Below are 17016 nucleotides of genomic sequence, written 5' to 3'. Positions count from 1 at the left end.
AGGCCTTTCTGAAAGCTTCAGGAACATGGCTGAAGTTTGCCTTTGTGCTTCAGATCTATACCAAGCATCCTTTCAGGGCAGAGCCAGTGATAGATTCTGCAGAGACAAAACAAATAGCTTTCTGACACCTGGTGGAGCCAGCGTGAACTCACAAAGACTTTGAAATAGTAAGAGTTCAGCCTGCCAGAGTTGGCTGAAAAACTGTCAGAATGAGGTTATAAACCTGGAACCCGGAAGACTACTTAGGCAAGCCCCTGTTTCTTGATGAAAGTATTCTTCCTGCTCTAGCATCAGTATGCTAACTCCACAGCATTAAGTCACAGTGCAGAGACATATGCCTTCAGGATGTAGTGCTGTTGAGACAGCAAGTTCTAAAATGTGTGAGCAGTGGGTCCCTCACGTATTCCAGTTACTGGCTACGCAGGCATGCAGTGTTAGCCAGTCTGTATGCTGGTTTGGCAGGGGGTTGGCAAGAGACAAATGTTTCTCCACCTACTGCAGGCCAGGAAATGTCTTCTACAGAGCTGAGCTTCACAACCTCAAAACAGCAGATGGCCATGTGCTTGTGTCATTGTAGCAGGGAGCACTAGAAAGTGTGAGCATTTTAATGAGTAACACTAGCTTGAGGTCGTTCTGTTCTTTGGCTGAAATGTGTGTGTTTTTGGTGCTCAATGGAAGCTGGTCAGCTTTCTGGCTCTGCAGCTCTGATGCTGGAATGCTGAAACAGATCTTGCTTTTTTCTTTTCTTCCTTTTTAAATGTAGGACCTCAGTTTTCTGTGTTCCTAAAAGCCTGCTCTGAAACAAATTGTGTAAAGTACCTTCTTGATCATGCTGAATACTTCCTGTAGATTAAATCCAGCCTAGCAGCCTCCTGTCAAAGCACTCACTGTAGGGTGAGGGATAAGAGAGAAATGGGAAAGTCTGTCAATAATTCCAAGATTCATTCTGAAGCTTATTCAAATAATAAAGCTCATCACTGCTTGCTTAGCTGGTGATCCGTGGATTAGAGACACAGCTCTGGTTTGTTGTCAGTGGGCCATTGCATAGGGTCCTTACCATATAGACTTGTTGAAACATCCTCCTTATGAATGTTTTTAATAGTCTCCTGGTGTTACTGGGGTTATTGAAGTCTGGGGTTGTGCCCCAGCAAGGCCCTGACTGCAGTAGAAGATGTTGCCATCAATGCTGAAAGGAGCCCAGGTCTTACTAGGTCTGCAGTCACTTAACGTGTGCCACCCAAACCGTGCTCAGTAAGGCTGAGCGTGGTAGCTCTTACATTACAGCAGCCTGAATGATTGCCAGGTGAGCAAGACTTCAGGTGTGCTAAGTAATAGTGAACACAGACTCAGCACACCTTGCACCACCTTAGCTGTAGGAGAAACTCTCTGAGTCACTGGAGCTGACTTTTGCCTCAATAGCAGACCTGAGTGACAACAAATGCTGAGGATACCAAGCTGCTACTTGAGCCTGGAGTTGGTGGCTCAGATGTTCCTCATCTTGCTGTTGCTTTGCCTACTGCTGTCCTTGTGCTGGGGTGAAATTTCCCTCATGCGTTTGCTTCAGGATCAGATTGCTGAAGTACAGAGTTTAGAATAGTAGCTCTTACCAGGAAATGGCTGTTTCTGTTGTCTGTAGAGTTAGTGCACAGTTAGCATTCCTGTAAACCCCATACTGATGGCTCCAGCTGAGTGAAGGTCTGCAAGATCATGGATTCTGTCTTTGACAGTACGTAGAAGTAGGTGGTTAGGCAAGGAAGTGATATTAATAAATGAAGTGGGATATAGCTCTATATTCCCCTAGTGTATTCCTCCACCATCTTGTAAGCAATAGTTTTCTCAGACAGAAGTTGCATCTATATTGTCATATTTCATCATCATCATTAGGTTTAGCCTCCATAAACTTATCTGCTCCTTTCTGGAACAGTCTGGACTCTAGACAAAAGTCCTCAAGAACGAGCTCTGTAATCCAGCTACCTTTGTTTGTAATGGTATTTCCTTTTGCTCGCCCTCAATGTGGCCATTGCAGTATTTGTTGGGTACTTTCTAGTGCTCAAGCTCTGTGGTATATTAAATAACGATTCCTTCATCACCTTCCCCGTAGCATTTCTGATTTTACTGGTAGATTTTTCATTGTTGCTCTGCGCCATCTGGCATCCCCTGCCCACTCTGAGTCGATCCTTCCTTGTTAAAGTGAGCTGGAGGAAGAAGTAGTTCTAAGCTTTGTGCTGGTAGTACCAAATGTTAGCATCCTGGGCAGCACTGCTGTCTTGTATGCAACTTGGCAGAGTTTGTGCTTTTCTCTTCCTTCTTCCCTGGTAACTCACCCTCACTCTCTGAGAGTGTCGTTATTTCTGTTACTTCCTCTCCTTTGCTGTTGTGACCAGACTTTTAAAATCCTATTTCACACTCTGTGTTAACTTTCAGTCTCTAACACTGTGTCTGTACCCTTCCTACTCAGGTGATTGTGGGCTTGCTGAAGTTCTGGCCGAAAACACACAGTCCCAAGGAGGTGATGTTTTTAAATGAGCTGGAAGAGATCCTGGATGTGATTGAGCCATCTGAATTTGTGAAAGTTATGGAGCCCTTGTTCAGGCAGTTGGCCAAGTGCGTCTCCAGCCCACACTTCCAGGTGGGTCCCAGCTCAGGGAGTGGGTAGGGGTCTGACTTGTAACCACTTGGCACGTGAGGGTTATGCCACAGCTCTTGAGCTTGTCTTTATGGACCCGTGGCACGTGGTGTTGCCACCAGAGAGAGTACTGGGGTTCCACGTGGTGGGAGGCAGTGAGAGTCCTTGCCCAGCCACAGAGCAATCTCATCCAGAGGGGTAACTAAGCTGATCAGTGGATCCCCCTCTGCTGCTCTGTGCTGTGCAGCAGCTGGAGCAGAGGTACTCTGCTACCTCCTGTTTTAGCTGGCAGATGCAATATAGAGGAGATCCATCCAGTGTCACCCTCTCACAGTAGGTCCAAGCTGGCTGCAGTACTGGGTTGAGGCTGATGAAAGAGGCTTGTGGAACACGATTGGCTTCAGACAAGGTTCTCTGTATTATTCCAGCATTGATGATAGGTATACTGAAAGTGGTAGTGTGCTTCTTCCTTGTTCCATGAAACGTGGCTTGCCCAGATGTGGGAGTGGGGTGAAATGGTGATGTAGCCCATCTCCGGGGTGGGTGTGACTGCACAGTGAGGCAGACTGCATCCGGTGTATTTTAGTACAGTGAGGAACAAAGCTGTGTTCAGAAGCCAAAAATGGGATCAAGCTAGGTTGTGTGTAAAAATTTCCCAGAAGGGAGTGACTCTGGAAAGGACTTGGGGAGCTTGTTCAACATTAATTGGATGTGAACTGCTTGTTTGGTTGATGGGAACCAAGGGGCTAACGAGACCTTTACACCTGGAAGTAGCTACAGTATGAAACTGGAACAGTACAGTACAGTGGGAAAAGGAACTTGAATGGAAGAAGGCAAAGGCTGGAGAAGAGGTGTCCTGTACTTCATTCCAGTCCTCTTCTGCTACCAGCTCTTTGCAAAACAGGACTGAAAAACATGGACAACTTGTGAACACTTCACAGTCTAGAGGAATAAACCTTGAAGGTGTTCCGAACAGGAAGAGTAAACAGTTTCAGTGACTGCAACTTGTCAGAGAGCAAAAGTGAGAATGGTCGTCTTCGTAAGTCTAAGCACCTTGGTGTGGGAGAGTTTTCTCCAAGTGGATTGTGCACTAATCAGCAGTCAAAGGCTTAACAAGATACAATAGGTGGAAACCAAGGCTAGGTAAGTGAGCACGAGATGAGTTTCACTTCATTTACTCATGTGAAATGATATATTAAGAGGATATAGTGAGTTCTGTCAGACAAAATGTAGAACAGACTTAGATGCCTCTTTTCCCAGGTGTTTAGCTCATGCTCAAGCCAGTGCTAAGTGCAGAAATTCACACATCAGCTTGGTTACTGCGTTGCTGAAATTTGTAGCTAAATATGAAGAAGTGTGGTTGAATCTCTCTTGAAACTTGCCAGATTTGTTTGACGTGTTGGAGCAGAGTTGGTGCCCCGAGTCTTTCCATGTTTTCACCCATGCTAAATCAGGAAGATGGATTGTGATCCTGGTATTTGAAGCATGCTCAAATGCCTGGGGAGACTGTGTTAGAGAGAAGGCCAGGGAGGGATGGTGGCTGTGGAGCTTTACAGTCTGAGGAAATGAAGGAGTCCTGGAGTTAGTCCGTGCCGTGACGAGGATGATGTTACTGTGCTCAAGTGTTGTGTAGAGAGCATTGGAGTTAATGTTGGACTTGCCTGCTTAAGAATGCAACGTTTTCCCCTCAGGGAAGTGAGAAGTGTCTGGTTAAATGCCATAAGAGAAGGAACTCTAGGCAAAGGGAAAAAAAAAATGGCCATGCAGACGTTGGCAAAGGTCGGCCCTGCTGCCTGTGCTGCGGGGAAGTGTTTGCTCCTCAGCTGGGCGGTGGCAAGCTCTGGTCTCAGCACTGCACAGTTTCCACGTGCACCACAGGTGTTACTGGAAGGAGCCTCTCCAAGAATGGGTTTCTCTCCCACTGCAGGTGGCAGAGCGAGCGCTGTACTATTGGAACAACGAATATATCATGAGCCTGATCAGCGATAACGCAGCCAAAATTCTCCCGATCATGTTTCCAGCGCTCTACAAGAACTCCAAGAGTCACTGGAACAAGTAGGTCTTTCCGCATGCCCTGGCACTTGCTGTGCATGCAGGATTGCTTGACCTACTAGCGATCTTGGGGCATGCTGCTACAGTGCAATGGTGCATGGCACTGGGTGACACCAGGTGCTGAGACAGAGGGGGTGTTGTTAGTGTTGGCATGGGAAGGTGCCACAGCAGACCACGGTGGCCTGTAAGTTCTCAGACATCTTGCAGGGGTCGGCACCGTGGCTGTCAAGTCCATCCAGAGTTTGATACCTGCGTCTCCCTAGCTCTCTTGGAGGTGTGCTGTAGGTTTTCCAGCGGATTCTTGACTGCTTGTTAACTGATGATCGCCCACTTGTGATGGGATACCTCGTCTGATGCACGTACCTGGCTGCCCTTGAGTACAGAAAGAATAGAGAAAGCAGAAACAGCTGGGCAGATGTCAGATTGCCTCCTGTGTCTTCACCCTCAATACTTGTCTGTGTTGTGGTCCTGCCCTAAACTTCCTTCTAGCCTGTCTTCCAACTGCTTCTTACTGATTTCTTACCCATTTAAATCAAACTGCAGAACTTGCTTCTAATGCATTAGCTGGAAGTGCTTAGTCCACAGCTGAGATCCTGAAGCTTTCTTGTAAATAAATAAATAAAATACAGGGAGATGGGGGGGGAAAAAGTCATCTTCTCCTATTCCAGAGTATGGAAGTATCAAAGTAATTAATTCTGGGAAGACTGGACAAGACCAAGACTTAAGTGTATGCTGTGGTAGTAAAGACGGGGTTGTGAGGTAGAATTGCTCCTTACTGGCCTGCTGTTTCTCTTAGTTGTAGCAGGAAGCACAGACTTGAGCCATGAGGCAGGGCTGGTCTGAATGTATGAACATCTCCATGCTGAGCTGTCCTGCTCTCTTTTCCAGTCGGTGTCTGTTAGCCTACACATGCAGGCACCAAAGCATCACACTCCATGCATACATTTACCAGAAGACAGACACATGCATGTGCAGACAGCCACACACACATACAGACATGTGTATAGCTGCTCTCCCACTCAGTGTTACTGCACCTATCAGAGTTCAGAAGGGGACTTCATGTTCCTGTCTGAAATGCTCTGCCAGTTCTCTTTCCTCCTTTTGCAGTCAGCATTCCTGATTCTGCTCTTTCTACTTTTCTTACTTGTCTCTGTTGGTATGGCAGAGGAGGTCCTAAAGGTGTTTTCCTCTTTTCTCTCTATTTTAGCATTGATCACTTTGCCTCAGCACAGGCTGAGTGCCTCAGTTTCTCCTCTTCCTTTCCATAGCTCATTTCCTCCTTGTTTTGTCAGTCAGACTGCATAAATCCAGCAGGGCTGTAGATCTCTTCCTTATTCCATCTGTAGAGCTGGAGATGCACCAGGGCTCACATCTACAGTCTCCTCATTTCCCACAGCTCAGATATCTGACAGTCAGCTTGAATACTTGTTTTTATTCCTTGGGGAGGGTCTTTGTCACTGAGCCTGCTCAGGCACATTGTAACCTAGATGTAGATTACTGACACAAAGGCAGTTTTTTTTCCCTCTGCTCTTTTCTGTTTCCTGGACTGCTGGATGTCTGTGTTTTGGGCAGCTTAGTAGCAAAACTCATGAGTGGGCAGCCCAAAAAAGTCATGTTGTGCATCTTGAGGTTAATTGTGGAAGGCAGTAGAGCTAGATTAGGGAAATCCCTCTTCTGAACAACTCTGAGAAGGTCCTTAGAGTCCTTTCTCTCCAGTTTGTGACTTGAGGAATTGAGTGCGATTGTTTCTGCACTTGCAAAGAGCAGTCAGAGCAGGGCTATCCCAGTGGTCTTCTCTCTTTTCACTCCATCTCTTTCTCTGTATGATGGTCTCAGATGCTATCTGTGCAAAGGGGTTTTTCCACTCTGTGAGGAGGGGCTGTGTGAGGATCTGTACCAATGCTGTGATGTATGAGTTGCTGTGACCGTTTGCTCTTGTCTCTCTCTGCTGCTGGGGCTAACTCAGGGCTGAGATGCTGGAGGACACCACCATGACTTGTTCTCCTTTCCTGTTTTCTTTGCAGGACGATCCATGGACTGATCTACAATGCACTAAAGCTGTTCATGGAGATGAACCAAAAGCTTTTTGATGACTGCACACAGCAATACAAGGCAGAGAAGCAGAAGTGAGTAAGAGCTGCTTGCCCAGTGGCTTGAGCTCGTTGTGGAGTCTCTTTGAATATGCCAACAGCTGGTAGATCCCAGTAGACAGAGGGGGAATGAAAGGCTGGTGCAAATCATTTTATCAGAAAGTAGAGGGCTGCTCAGCAGTAACTGTATGTGGGGGTGAGAAGAGTTATTAAACATGTGGTCAGGTAATCCTTCCACTTCTGCTGAAGCAGTTAGCTTGGAAAAGAGCAACAGAGTTTTCTGGGTCATGAGGAAGTAAACTGCAGTGTGAAAAGTCTGCTTAGCTTTACAGAGAAGCTTTTGGTCTGCCTTGAAAATATTTAGCAGTTCTTATATGTCTTGGTAATGCTTGTAGAATCCTGCTGCTTTAGAAAGTGTTTTCTGAATAATTTTGCTGTGGAGAGCGTAATGAATCTTTTGCACCACAGGATGCTTTCAGTTTTCCAGTAATAAAGATGGAATAATATCTGGAACTTCGAAGAGCAAATGGTGGGGATAAAAATCTTAGCTCAGCAAGTATCTGTGCCGTGATGCAAAGAGAAAACACTGCTCTTTCTGCTGCCTTGTGTTCAGAGTGATTGGTGAGTCCAGTCAGTTCATTAAGATAGAAAGAAACTTTTTTTTTTCCCAAGTCAGATTTCTGCTGGCTTTGTTTTGCAGAAGAGCAATAAATAGCAAAGGTGAGATGTGGAGTTTGGGGGTGGGTAACATATGGAGAAATGAGTAGTTTGCAGTTTCTAAGCTGACGGCGTTGATAACTTTTTTGCTGCCCAGTTATGAAGGGACAGAAGTCACCTGTGTCTCTGGAATGACAGATGTATCCCAACAGTACATGAAGTCATACTGGGCCTAACTGGGAACAAGCAGCACGTGCACCCCGTTGTGACTTGCCCAGAGACTCTGTGCATGCTTAGTGCAGACTGCCTCAGGAGGGGGGACTTTGAGGACCCAAAAGGGTACCAGTGGCCTATTGGTATAGCTTCTGTGGAGACAGAGGAGATATTAAACACCTATCTGCCTTGCCTAGTCTTCCAGAGGACCCTTCTGATGTGAGGGTTGCTAGGAATTGAAGAACTGTAAGTGCCAGTTGCTACCACAGCAGTGGATTGGCAGCAAAGGTTCTGCACCAGGGGGTGGTCAGGCATGGAACAGGCTCTGCAAGGCAGTGGTCACAGCCCCGAGCTGCTGGAGTTAAAGGAATGCACAGTGCTATCTGACATAGGGGTTTGAATTTTGGCTGGTCCTGTGTGGAGTTGGATTCAGTGATCCTCATGGATCCCTTCCAACTTACGAGATTCTGTGATTCTTTAGTATTTTCCCTGTTCTAGGGCATTTGTGAAGCCCGTTCCTGGATCCCTCCATACATTTTAAGTCACAATCAAAGCATATTTATGTTGAGGTCTATCTGCCATTTCCATCAGGCTTTTTCCATCTCCTACAGCTTACACCTGCTCTCTGCTGTTGCAGGTGACAGTGAGCAGTACCAGTGTGCAGCTTATGGAGGATTATTCTGCAAAAGATCCGCAAAGTGTAAAATCATAGAATTGCTTGGGCTGGAAGGAACTTAAAGACCATCCAGTCCCAATCCCCTGGGTGGGCTGGGTTGCCACCCACCAGATCAGGCTGCCCAGGGCCTTGGGGGTACATACCTGCAGGGGTGGGCACAACTTTTCTGGGCAACCTGTTCCAGTGCCTCATCACCCTCTGAGTGAAATTTCTCTCCCTAATATCTAATCTAAATCTCCCCTCTTATAGTTAAAAACTATCCCTCCTTGTCTGATCACTATCAGACCGTGGACACAGTCAGTCCCCCTCCTGCTTATAAGCTCCCTTCAAGTACTGGAAGGTCACTGTGAGGTCTCTCCACAGCCTTCTCTTCTTCAGACTGAACAAGCCCAGCTCCCTCAGCCTTTCTTCACAGGAGAGGTGCTGCAGCCCTCTGAGCATCTTCATATCCCTCTCCAACAGCTCCACATCTTTTTTGTGCTTAGGGCCCCAGGTCTGGACACAGTACTGCAGGTAGGGCCTGACAAGGGCAGAGCAGAGGAAAACAATCCTTTCCTTCTTGCTTTTCTACCACCTCTCTTTTGATGCAGCCCAGGATGCTGTCATTCTTCCAGGCTGCAAATGCACACTGCTGGCTCATTTTCCACTTTTTATCCACCAGGACCCCCAAGTCCTTCTCCAGTGGGCTGCTCTCAAGGAGATCTTTTCCCAGTCTGTACACATATCTGGGATTGCCCTGACACAAGTGCAACATCTTGTTAAACCTCATTATGTTCACGCGTCCACTTCTCAAGTTTGCCCAGGTTCCTTTGGGTGGCATCCATTTTGCACCACTCAGCTTAATGTCAGCAGCACACTTGCTGAGTGTGCCCTCAGTCCCACTGTTTGTCAGAAATAAGGATGCTGAAGAACACTGGTCACAAGATGGACCCCTGGGGCACACCGCTAATCACCAGCTTCTATCTGGGTGTTTATCTGTTGACCTCAGCCCTCTGGCTGTGACCATTCAACCAATTCTTTATCCACCAACTAGTCAGCCTTCAAATCCATATCTCTCCAGCTTAGAGACAAGAGCATGGTGTAGGACTGTGTCACAGGCCTTGTAGAAGTACAGGTGGATGACATCAGTTGCCTTTTCTTTGTCCACTGCTGCCATCGCTTCATCACAGAAAGCCACCAGATTGGTGAGGCATGATGTGCCCTTGGTGAAGCTGTGCTGGTGTGAATCACCTCCTCGTCTCGCACATGCTGTAACATCTCTTCCAGGAGAATCTGTTCCATAATCTTTTCAGGCATGGACATTTGGTGAGGCTCACTGGCCTGTAGTTCTCTTGATCTTCCTTTCTTTAAAACAGGAGCGACTTTTCCTTTTTCCAGCCACCATGGTCTTCATCTGGACTTATTCTTTGGTTACAGTGGGAGGGATTTTGCTCCCCCAACTTCCACTTAGAGGTCTGGGGATGTGGGAGATATGAGAAGCCTAACTAGCAGTGAAGACTATGACAGCACATCAGTCTTCTGTGTCCATTGTTGCCAGTGCAAATGATGAAGGGGCAGAACCATTCTCATTTATCAGGTTCACTCTCCATGGTTTGTCTCTTCTAACCTGTAGAACCCCTTGTTATTTTTCACTTCCCTTGCCTAGTTCCATCTGCATCTTGGCCTTCCTGATCCCAACTCTCCATGTTCAGACAGCATCCCTGTATTTTTCCCTGGCCACCCATCGCTGTTTCTGCTGCCTGTACTTTTCCTTCTCCTTCTTATTCCCTCAGTGTGACCAGCAGGTTCTTGCTCAGCCTTGCTAGTTTCCTGCTCTCTCTGTGTTTTTCTCCTACTAGGGGGATGGAGAGCTCTTGTGCTCTCAGAAAGGTGTCCTTAAGGAGTTGCCTCCTGTGTTCCATTCATATGTTTCTAAGGGCAGTTTTCCAGGGGCTCCTATCTAACAATTCCTTAAACAGCTGGAACTGCTGTGTTCTCCTAAAGTTCAAGGTTCTGACTCTGCTCTTCATCAGGCCCATATTCCTCAAGATCACAACCTCGACCAGGGCACGCTTGCTATGGCCCAGACTGCCTCAGTTATTGAGCTCCTTAATGGTCTGCTCTGCACTGATGAGCACCAAGTCTTGTAACGTTTCACCTCTGGTTGTTCTGTTCAGTACTCAGACCAGGAAGTTATGCTCAGTGCGCTTCTGGATGATTTGCAGCCCACTGTGTTGCTTTCCCATCAGACACACAGGCAGTTGAAATCCTCTATCAAGATGAGACCTAAGATGAGACCTGTGAGCGCAGTGCCTTTGCAGCTGAAGTAAGAAAGCCTTGCTAACAGGCTCCCCTTCATCAGGCAGCCTGTAGTGGACCTGGAGCACCAGGTGTCCTTCACTGATGTAGTCAACATGACTCTTATCTGTTTCTTAGGGTCACTTCAGAGGCAAGCCTCAGAAAATCAAGCATGTGCTTGGGAAGATGAGTTTACCTGAGAAGTATGCCTCAGTTCTTTGCTGAAGGCCATTGTGGAAATGCCCTCTTCTCCCTCTGTGTCTTTAAAACTTCAGCCATACACAAGCAAATGCATGTACCCTTAACACTTCTGCTGCACATTCTGAACTGTAATAGAAAATAAGTCATATCAGGAATAACTTGTTTCTCTTACAGGAAGCAACATTGTTTAGTTGTATCTCCACTGTGGAAGGAGACAGTTTTGTCACAAAAGAGTGTCTTGGAGGCTGCAGGGCCATTCCTGCCCAGCCCCTTGCTTGCTCTTCTTTCAGCCTGGTCCAATGAACAGCAGTCCCAGCAGCTGCCTCCACAGCTCATTTCTGCTGTCTCACTGGCAGAGGTCACTGCAGACCAGGGCCTGCTGGTGCACAGGGATGTGAGGTTGCAATCAACTGCTGTTCTCTTTGCAAATGTGGAGACTTAAATGGAGTAGTAATTGTGCTTGTTTTCTAAAATAAAATCTTAATGTTATGAAGTTTATTGTTTTAGGAGTAAGGTAGCGTTCCTGAGGCTGCTGAGAGAGTGCTGACTGGATTGCTGTAATGCAGGATCAGTCCTTAACTGTACGATACCTGATGATTTCTGCAGGATCTGTGCCTTGTCCAGGGAGACTGACAAGTTTGAAAAGCTAAAGAAGACGAGGCTGCATCTTTGTAGCCAGAAAAAGGAGCAGGCATATAAAATGTTTTCCATGGGGGCCCCTAGAGGCCTTGTACTACCAACTGAGAAAAAGCAAATGTGGCAAAGACCACGTTACCGTGTGCAGCTGGAGGCAATTACAGAGTAAGGACTTCCTTGATGTGGACAAGCAGGACTCCTGATAGACCAGTAGCTAGGATAAGAGCCAGAGAAGTTGAAAAGCAGAAATGAAGCAGAGATTTTAGTGCAGAGGTTTAAAATGTAAAAGGGAATACTAGCAAGGGGTGGTGGAAAGTCACCTCTGTGGGGGAAAGTTCACTGCGCTGGGATTTACGAGCAGCCAAGTTTGAACGGTCACATGAGGACTGCAGCAAAGTCTGTGCCAAGCTGAAGAGCTGTTTACCCCAGAACCCAGGCTCTCAACTGTGCTCATGCATCACAGAGGCGAGGAGAAGGTTCCTGTGCCACCTGCTGCTGCTGCTGCTGCCCCACTGTGCTCTGGGCTGAGCGAGGTGCACGCCTGCCTGCCTGCCTGCCTCCCTCCCTGGGCTGGCTGCAGCACATCTATTCTTCTTGCCCTGTCTCACCTCTGGATTGAAAACTGGGATCTCTGAAGGGCTGAGCAGCTCTTCCCTTACCTGTGCACTTCTGCTGTCCCTATTCTTGTCTTCCTGTTGGTGAAAGCTGTGCTGCCCCCGGGAGTTCACACTTGTGCTCTCTCTGTCTGCAGGGGGAGGTTCAGGATGAAGGAACGAGAAGAAATGTGGCAGAAAATAGAGGAGCTGGCCCGGCTGAACCCTCAGGTGTGTAACAGCAGGATGTGGGACAGACAGAACAAGAATGTGCTGGGGGAGCTAGGCTTGCTTCCTGAGCTCGTGAGGGCAGGCTGTAGCACCTCAGTCTTGTGCACACAGTGCTGATCTGTCCCTTTCAGGCTATGTTTTACCAGTCTGGACTTCAGCAGTATTGACTCTGGATTATGCTGGTCAGGGCGTGTGTATTTGTGGACTCCTCTCTTGCCTGTGGCTACACGTGCAGTTTGCTGTGGCTCGTTTGGGTGCCACAGGCAAAAATGGATGAGGGAAAATGCTCCTCTGCTAACCATGCACATGCTGTGACTTTGAGAGCGCCTGAAAGGGTGACTGGAGGAAGTGTGCCACGCTGTTAGGATGCTGAGGGGAGGAAATTTGGTGTTGGGTGATGTGCTCATTCCCCGGTGTTCTGTGTTATCTGCAGTATCCCATGTATTATGCACCTCCATCATTGCCTCTGGTCTGCTGCATGGAAACAGAGACCCCGACTGCAGAGGATATTCAGCTACTGAAGAAAACAGTGGAGACGGAGGCTGTGCAGGTGTGTAAGTGACGAGGGGCCTTCCAGAGACTGCTCAGGGCATGACCAGTTAGTGCAGCAGGCAGAACAGCTCGTTCAAAACGTCCTGAGGGTAAATGCCCCCTACTCTAATTCCTGGTTGTTAGACATCAGCCTGTGCAAGTGGGGCTTCTCTGCGTCCTTGTGGTCTGCGGCTCTCAGGCTGTTCTGTAGCACATCACTGAGTCAGCCAGCAAAGCAGTTGGTATCAGAGGAAGGGAAGGTTTAGGCTGTACAGGGTTGAGTGGGGTGTGCCGCAGATACCTGACTTCTTTGGTTTGTCTGTAGATGCTGAAAGACATTAAGAAGGAGAAGGTTTTGCTGCGCCGGAAATCTGAGCTTCCTCAGGACGTCTACACTATAAAAGCCCTGGAGGCCCACAAGAGAGCAGAAGAGTTTCTCACCTCAAACCAGGAGGCTCTCTGACGGGCTCAGAAGCTGGCCCAAGAAGCTATGTCCCATCCCTTTCCCCCAGGGGTCACAGAAATGCACTCGGTTCTCATGTATAATAAGGAATGAACATGGTGAGCCGTGCCTGTCCTCCACTCCATCCACATCCCTGCAGGATAGATCTGTTTTTATGTTGTACCTTCTATCTCACCACTGCCATCTCCTCCTGCTTCTCCTCCTCCCACACACGCAGTGTGTGTGTGCGAAGGGAACCTGTCTGCCCTGCCGGTCCAGGCAGGGGTTGCTTCATTTCCAGTTGCTGCCTGGTTTTTGCTCTTCCTGGGAGCCTTGCAGGGCAGGCAGGCGCTTCCTGTGTCTGTGCTAGAAGGAGGGCTGAAGGGAGCTGCTCCGGGCTCTCTGTAAGCAAAGAGAGAACCGAGCCCCTCCGCGGCTCACCTCTGCGGGGCGGCTGAGCCGGGCAGCGGTGCAGAGCAGTTGACCTCTCAGGCTTCAGGATCAGCCTGAGCTGCCCAGTTCAACCCAGCCTGAGCCAGGTGTGTTGGCTGGAGACTGCCGTGCGTGGCTCAGCGTGCTGCAGCCATCCCCAGTGCCCGCCTCCGTGTGCCTGCCCCAGTGCTGCTTGCGGTGACCAGAGGCTGAGCGCGTGGTGGGAGCTGCTGGCAGAGTTTGTGGGGGCTCTGCCAGCTCTCCACCCTGCCTCAGGGTGCAGCTCCGCAGTGGGAGGGCTCACGAATAGCAGGAGATGTTTGCTTCCGCCTTTCTTTTGCCTCAAGCCCCCCGTTCTGTTCCCCTGTTGGTGGAGTGGGGGTTCAGTGCTTCGCCACCCCCAGTATAGCTGGGTGCAAGCACTGCATCTTATTGCTTCCCTCCTTTTAGAGCATCCTTAGAAGCTCTCTTGTGGGAAAGTAAATTCCTTCGGCTCTTTGTGTTGGTCCTCGCTAAGTCGTCTCCATTCCAATGTCTTGGGTAGTTGTGGGCCCAGAGTTAACTTCTGCTTTGTAGCAGGTGTCAGCCACTGACTTCTGCTTTCTTCCTCCTCCTCCTGCTCAATTAAAATACTCCCGCAGCTTTCCCTCTGTTGTTCCCATCCTTAGCTCTGCAGTGGCTGTGGGGTTTCTAGGAAGCTTGTGCTGCTAAAGTCATTTCTGCAAATTAGTGGAAGCAATGGATACACGTTTACGGGGCCAGGCCAAGTTTGTGCGTGTTCAGTTGTCTCCTCTTTATGACCAGTGGCGAGATGCCACCATCGAATTGCTTCTGTAGGTGCTCTGAGCAGTTTGCCTCGCCTCTTCCTTCAGCACCTGCTGTGGCCCGAGGCCCTCGTTAGCTGCGTGGCGCAGCAGGGAAGTGCTGTGCTGTGCTCATTTAGCATTTAGAGCGCACTCAATAGCCCAGGGGCTCGTGCAGCACTTGGCTGCTACTGTGATCCAGCTCTCGGAGCTCTGTCTCCTACCTTCTTGTGGTGCAGATTCAATCCCAGGCCAAGGCGATAAGTAAGGGAGTGGTCTTTGCTTCTTACTGCTGCGCTTGCTTGCTTGACACATAAGCTTGAGTGGGATGGCAGTAGTGCAGGGAGCTTACGGAGTCGGTGCCGGTCGGACACTGCTTTGCAGCATCCATAGGTCATTGCAGAAGGTCCTGGTGTACCTGCTTTGTCCCCACCAGCAGACCCCTTCCAGGTCGGAGCTGGTGTGCAGCGCATCTCCTTTCCTCCCTCCAAACCAAGCTGATCCCTCCCTGTGTATCCAGCGCCCCCTGCTCCCTTTAGGCATGCCAGCATCTCTTGGGAGCAGCTGCCAAGCGTGAGGGGACGGATCACCCACACCGCGCAGGACCCCGCCTCCCCTGGCTCCGTGCGCCGGGCCGGTTCATCAGGAGACTTACAAACACCTCAGGGAGGTTATTGCTTATTTAGAACATGACTCTGAGCTCATGGTCAGCTGCCAGTCGATTACCTCACGTGAGCCTGGCACAGCACGTAGACACGCGCCGGAGGCGGCGGCGGGGCTGCAGCTGAGGGTTGCTACCTGCAGCTGGGCTGGGGATGCTCCTTCCTCGTCCCGGGGCTGGAGCAGCACTGCTGGGAGCAGGCCGTGCGCAGGGCAGGGCGGTGATGCGCGGTGCCTACGTGCTGTGCGGCTGCCACGTTCTCGTAGCTTTGTGTGTCGCGTTCCGGGTCAGGGACCTCACGCTCGGTACCTTACATTGCCATTAGTTTACTGCCTCCTCATTCCAGTCCTGGACTTTGAAGAAGGGGACCACGGGAGGTGGGGGGAGCACGTGAGTGTTCTCTGCCGCCCGCAGGCCTGCATCTGCCACACTACAGCTGCCCCTCACTCCACACCCGGTCGGTAGCGTTAATGCTCATCTCTGCCTTTGCCTTTCCCCACATCAGCCAAACGGACAGAACTGGAGCTGCCTCTTCCACGTCACGTGGCCCCTCCTCGGAGGGAACGAGCAAAACTAACTACTGCGTTCACCCCCTGGACACAAGTATTAAGCTGCTTACAGTTCATATGTACATATGGTGTACTTTATTTTCAGTAGAGCATTACATAGTATGAAAGTGTTGGATTTTGTACAGATGTCCCTGTATGTACAGTACTAAATAAAACCGATCTCTTGGAAAGACACGTTGGGCTCGACCTGCGGTGGCTGACGTGCACCGTGCGCGGGGAAGGGTCACCGGGACGGCGTTTGTCCCGTGCTGACCCGGCCACGACCGGGCACGACCCGTCCTGCCCGCGCACGCGGGGTCAGAAGCGGTTCTGCAGCACCGGGACGGCGCGGCCGGAGCCGGGCGGGAGAGGGAGGGAGGTCGGACCGCGTCAACGGGCAGAACGGGGGCGAGCGCCGTCAGCGGGCAGGAGGACGGACGGAGGACGAGCCGCGGGGCCGGGCTCGGCCTTCACTTCCACTCGGGCCCGGAGCTGCCCGCGCCGTGCCGGGCCTGCAGCGCGCGCTGCACCACCGCCTGCCATTGCTCGTCCGAGATCTGGCTGGCCCAGGCGGGGATGCCCAGCGTGGGCAGCTTCACGCCCGCCATCGTCCTCTTCACCAGCTCCACGTGCTCTGCGGGCAGAAAGCCGTGAGCGAAGCGGGCCGGCGCGGAGCCGCGAAGCCCCCGAGGAGCCTCAGTTACCTGGGTCCATGGGGATGGAGCCGCGGCCGCCCTGCGCCGCCGCGCCTTCCTCCTCCTCGTCCTCGCTGTCCGCGGGCGGCTCGGGCAGGTGCAGCCTCAGCATCTGAGACAAAATGGGGCGGCGGTGGGTCGGGGCCGCGCTCCCTCCGCCGCCGGCTCCCCTCCCCCCGCGCCGCCCCGCTACCTGCAGCCGCTCCTGGAGGCCGGGGCCCGGCTCGGCGCCGCCCGCGGGAGGGCCCGGCTCGGCGGGGCCCTGCTCCGGCTCCTGGCTCAGCGGCTGGTACAGGTACTCGCCGGCCCCCTCCTCTTCCTCCTCCTCTTCTTCCTCCTCCTCCTCCTCATCCTCCTCGTCGCCGCTCCATCCCGCCGCTCCCTCGGGGGCCTCCGGCGGCCCCGGCTCCTCGGGACACACCCGCTCCGGCCCCATCCTCCGCGCCACCGCCATGCACCGGGCGCGGCCCCGCCGCCACCCGGAAGCCGCCCCGCCGCCGGGCACTGTGGGTGCCGTAGTCCCGCGGCGGACTCCGCCCACCGGAGAGACCCCCGCCCTCTCGGCCTCCCCGGGGCGCTCCGTCGGGGACCCGCCGCCCCAGCGTCCCGAAGCCCTGAGGTTCGGCGGGTCCCCGTCGGGCCGCCCGGAGTC

At 51.0% G+C, this 17016-nt stretch overlaps 2 protein-coding genes across 5 annotated transcripts in view; one reads left to right on the top strand and one right to left on the bottom strand.

Moving 5' to 3' along the window:
• The window catches only part of PPP2R5D (protein phosphatase 2 regulatory subunit B'delta), a 29430-nt gene extending 13566 nt beyond the window's left edge, over nt 1-15864 (top strand). For all 4 annotated transcript variants that reach the window (XM_052701349.1, XM_052701331.1, XM_052701345.1 and 1 more), the window contains 6 exons: nt 2459-2629; nt 4554-4681; nt 6703-6804; nt 12180-12252; nt 12686-12802; nt 13109-15864. In XM_052701349.1, coding sequence (XP_052557309.1) covers nt 2459-2629; nt 4554-4681; nt 6703-6804; nt 12180-12252; nt 12686-12802; nt 13109-13246 — 729 coding nt within the window. In that variant the 3' untranslated portion in view covers nt 13247-15864. The remainder of the gene's footprint in view (nt 1-2458; nt 2630-4553; nt 4682-6702; nt 6805-12179; nt 12253-12685; nt 12803-13108) is intronic.
• Nucleotides 15743-17016, bottom strand: MEA1 (male-enhanced antigen 1). The gene is made up of 3 exons (XM_052701556.1): nt 16558-17016; nt 16374-16476; nt 15743-16303 (listed from the first exon to the last, which is right to left on the bottom strand). The coding sequence occupies exons 1-3, from the start codon at nt 16816-16818 to the stop codon at nt 16140-16142; spliced, it is 528 nt and encodes a 175-aa protein (XP_052557516.1). The 5' UTR covers nt 16819-17016; the 3' UTR covers nt 15743-16139.

The sequence above is a fragment of the Tympanuchus pallidicinctus genome, unplaced genomic scaffold, assembly GCF_026119805.1.
Source record: "Tympanuchus pallidicinctus isolate F22 unplaced genomic scaffold, pur_lepc_1.0 scaffold1, whole genome shotgun sequence".
In the NCBI taxonomy this organism is placed as follows: Eukaryota; Metazoa; Chordata; class Aves; order Galliformes; family Phasianidae; genus Tympanuchus; species Tympanuchus pallidicinctus.
The sequence above is the reverse complement of the archived record's forward strand: the minus strand, read 5'-3'. Positions and strand labels throughout refer to the sequence as shown.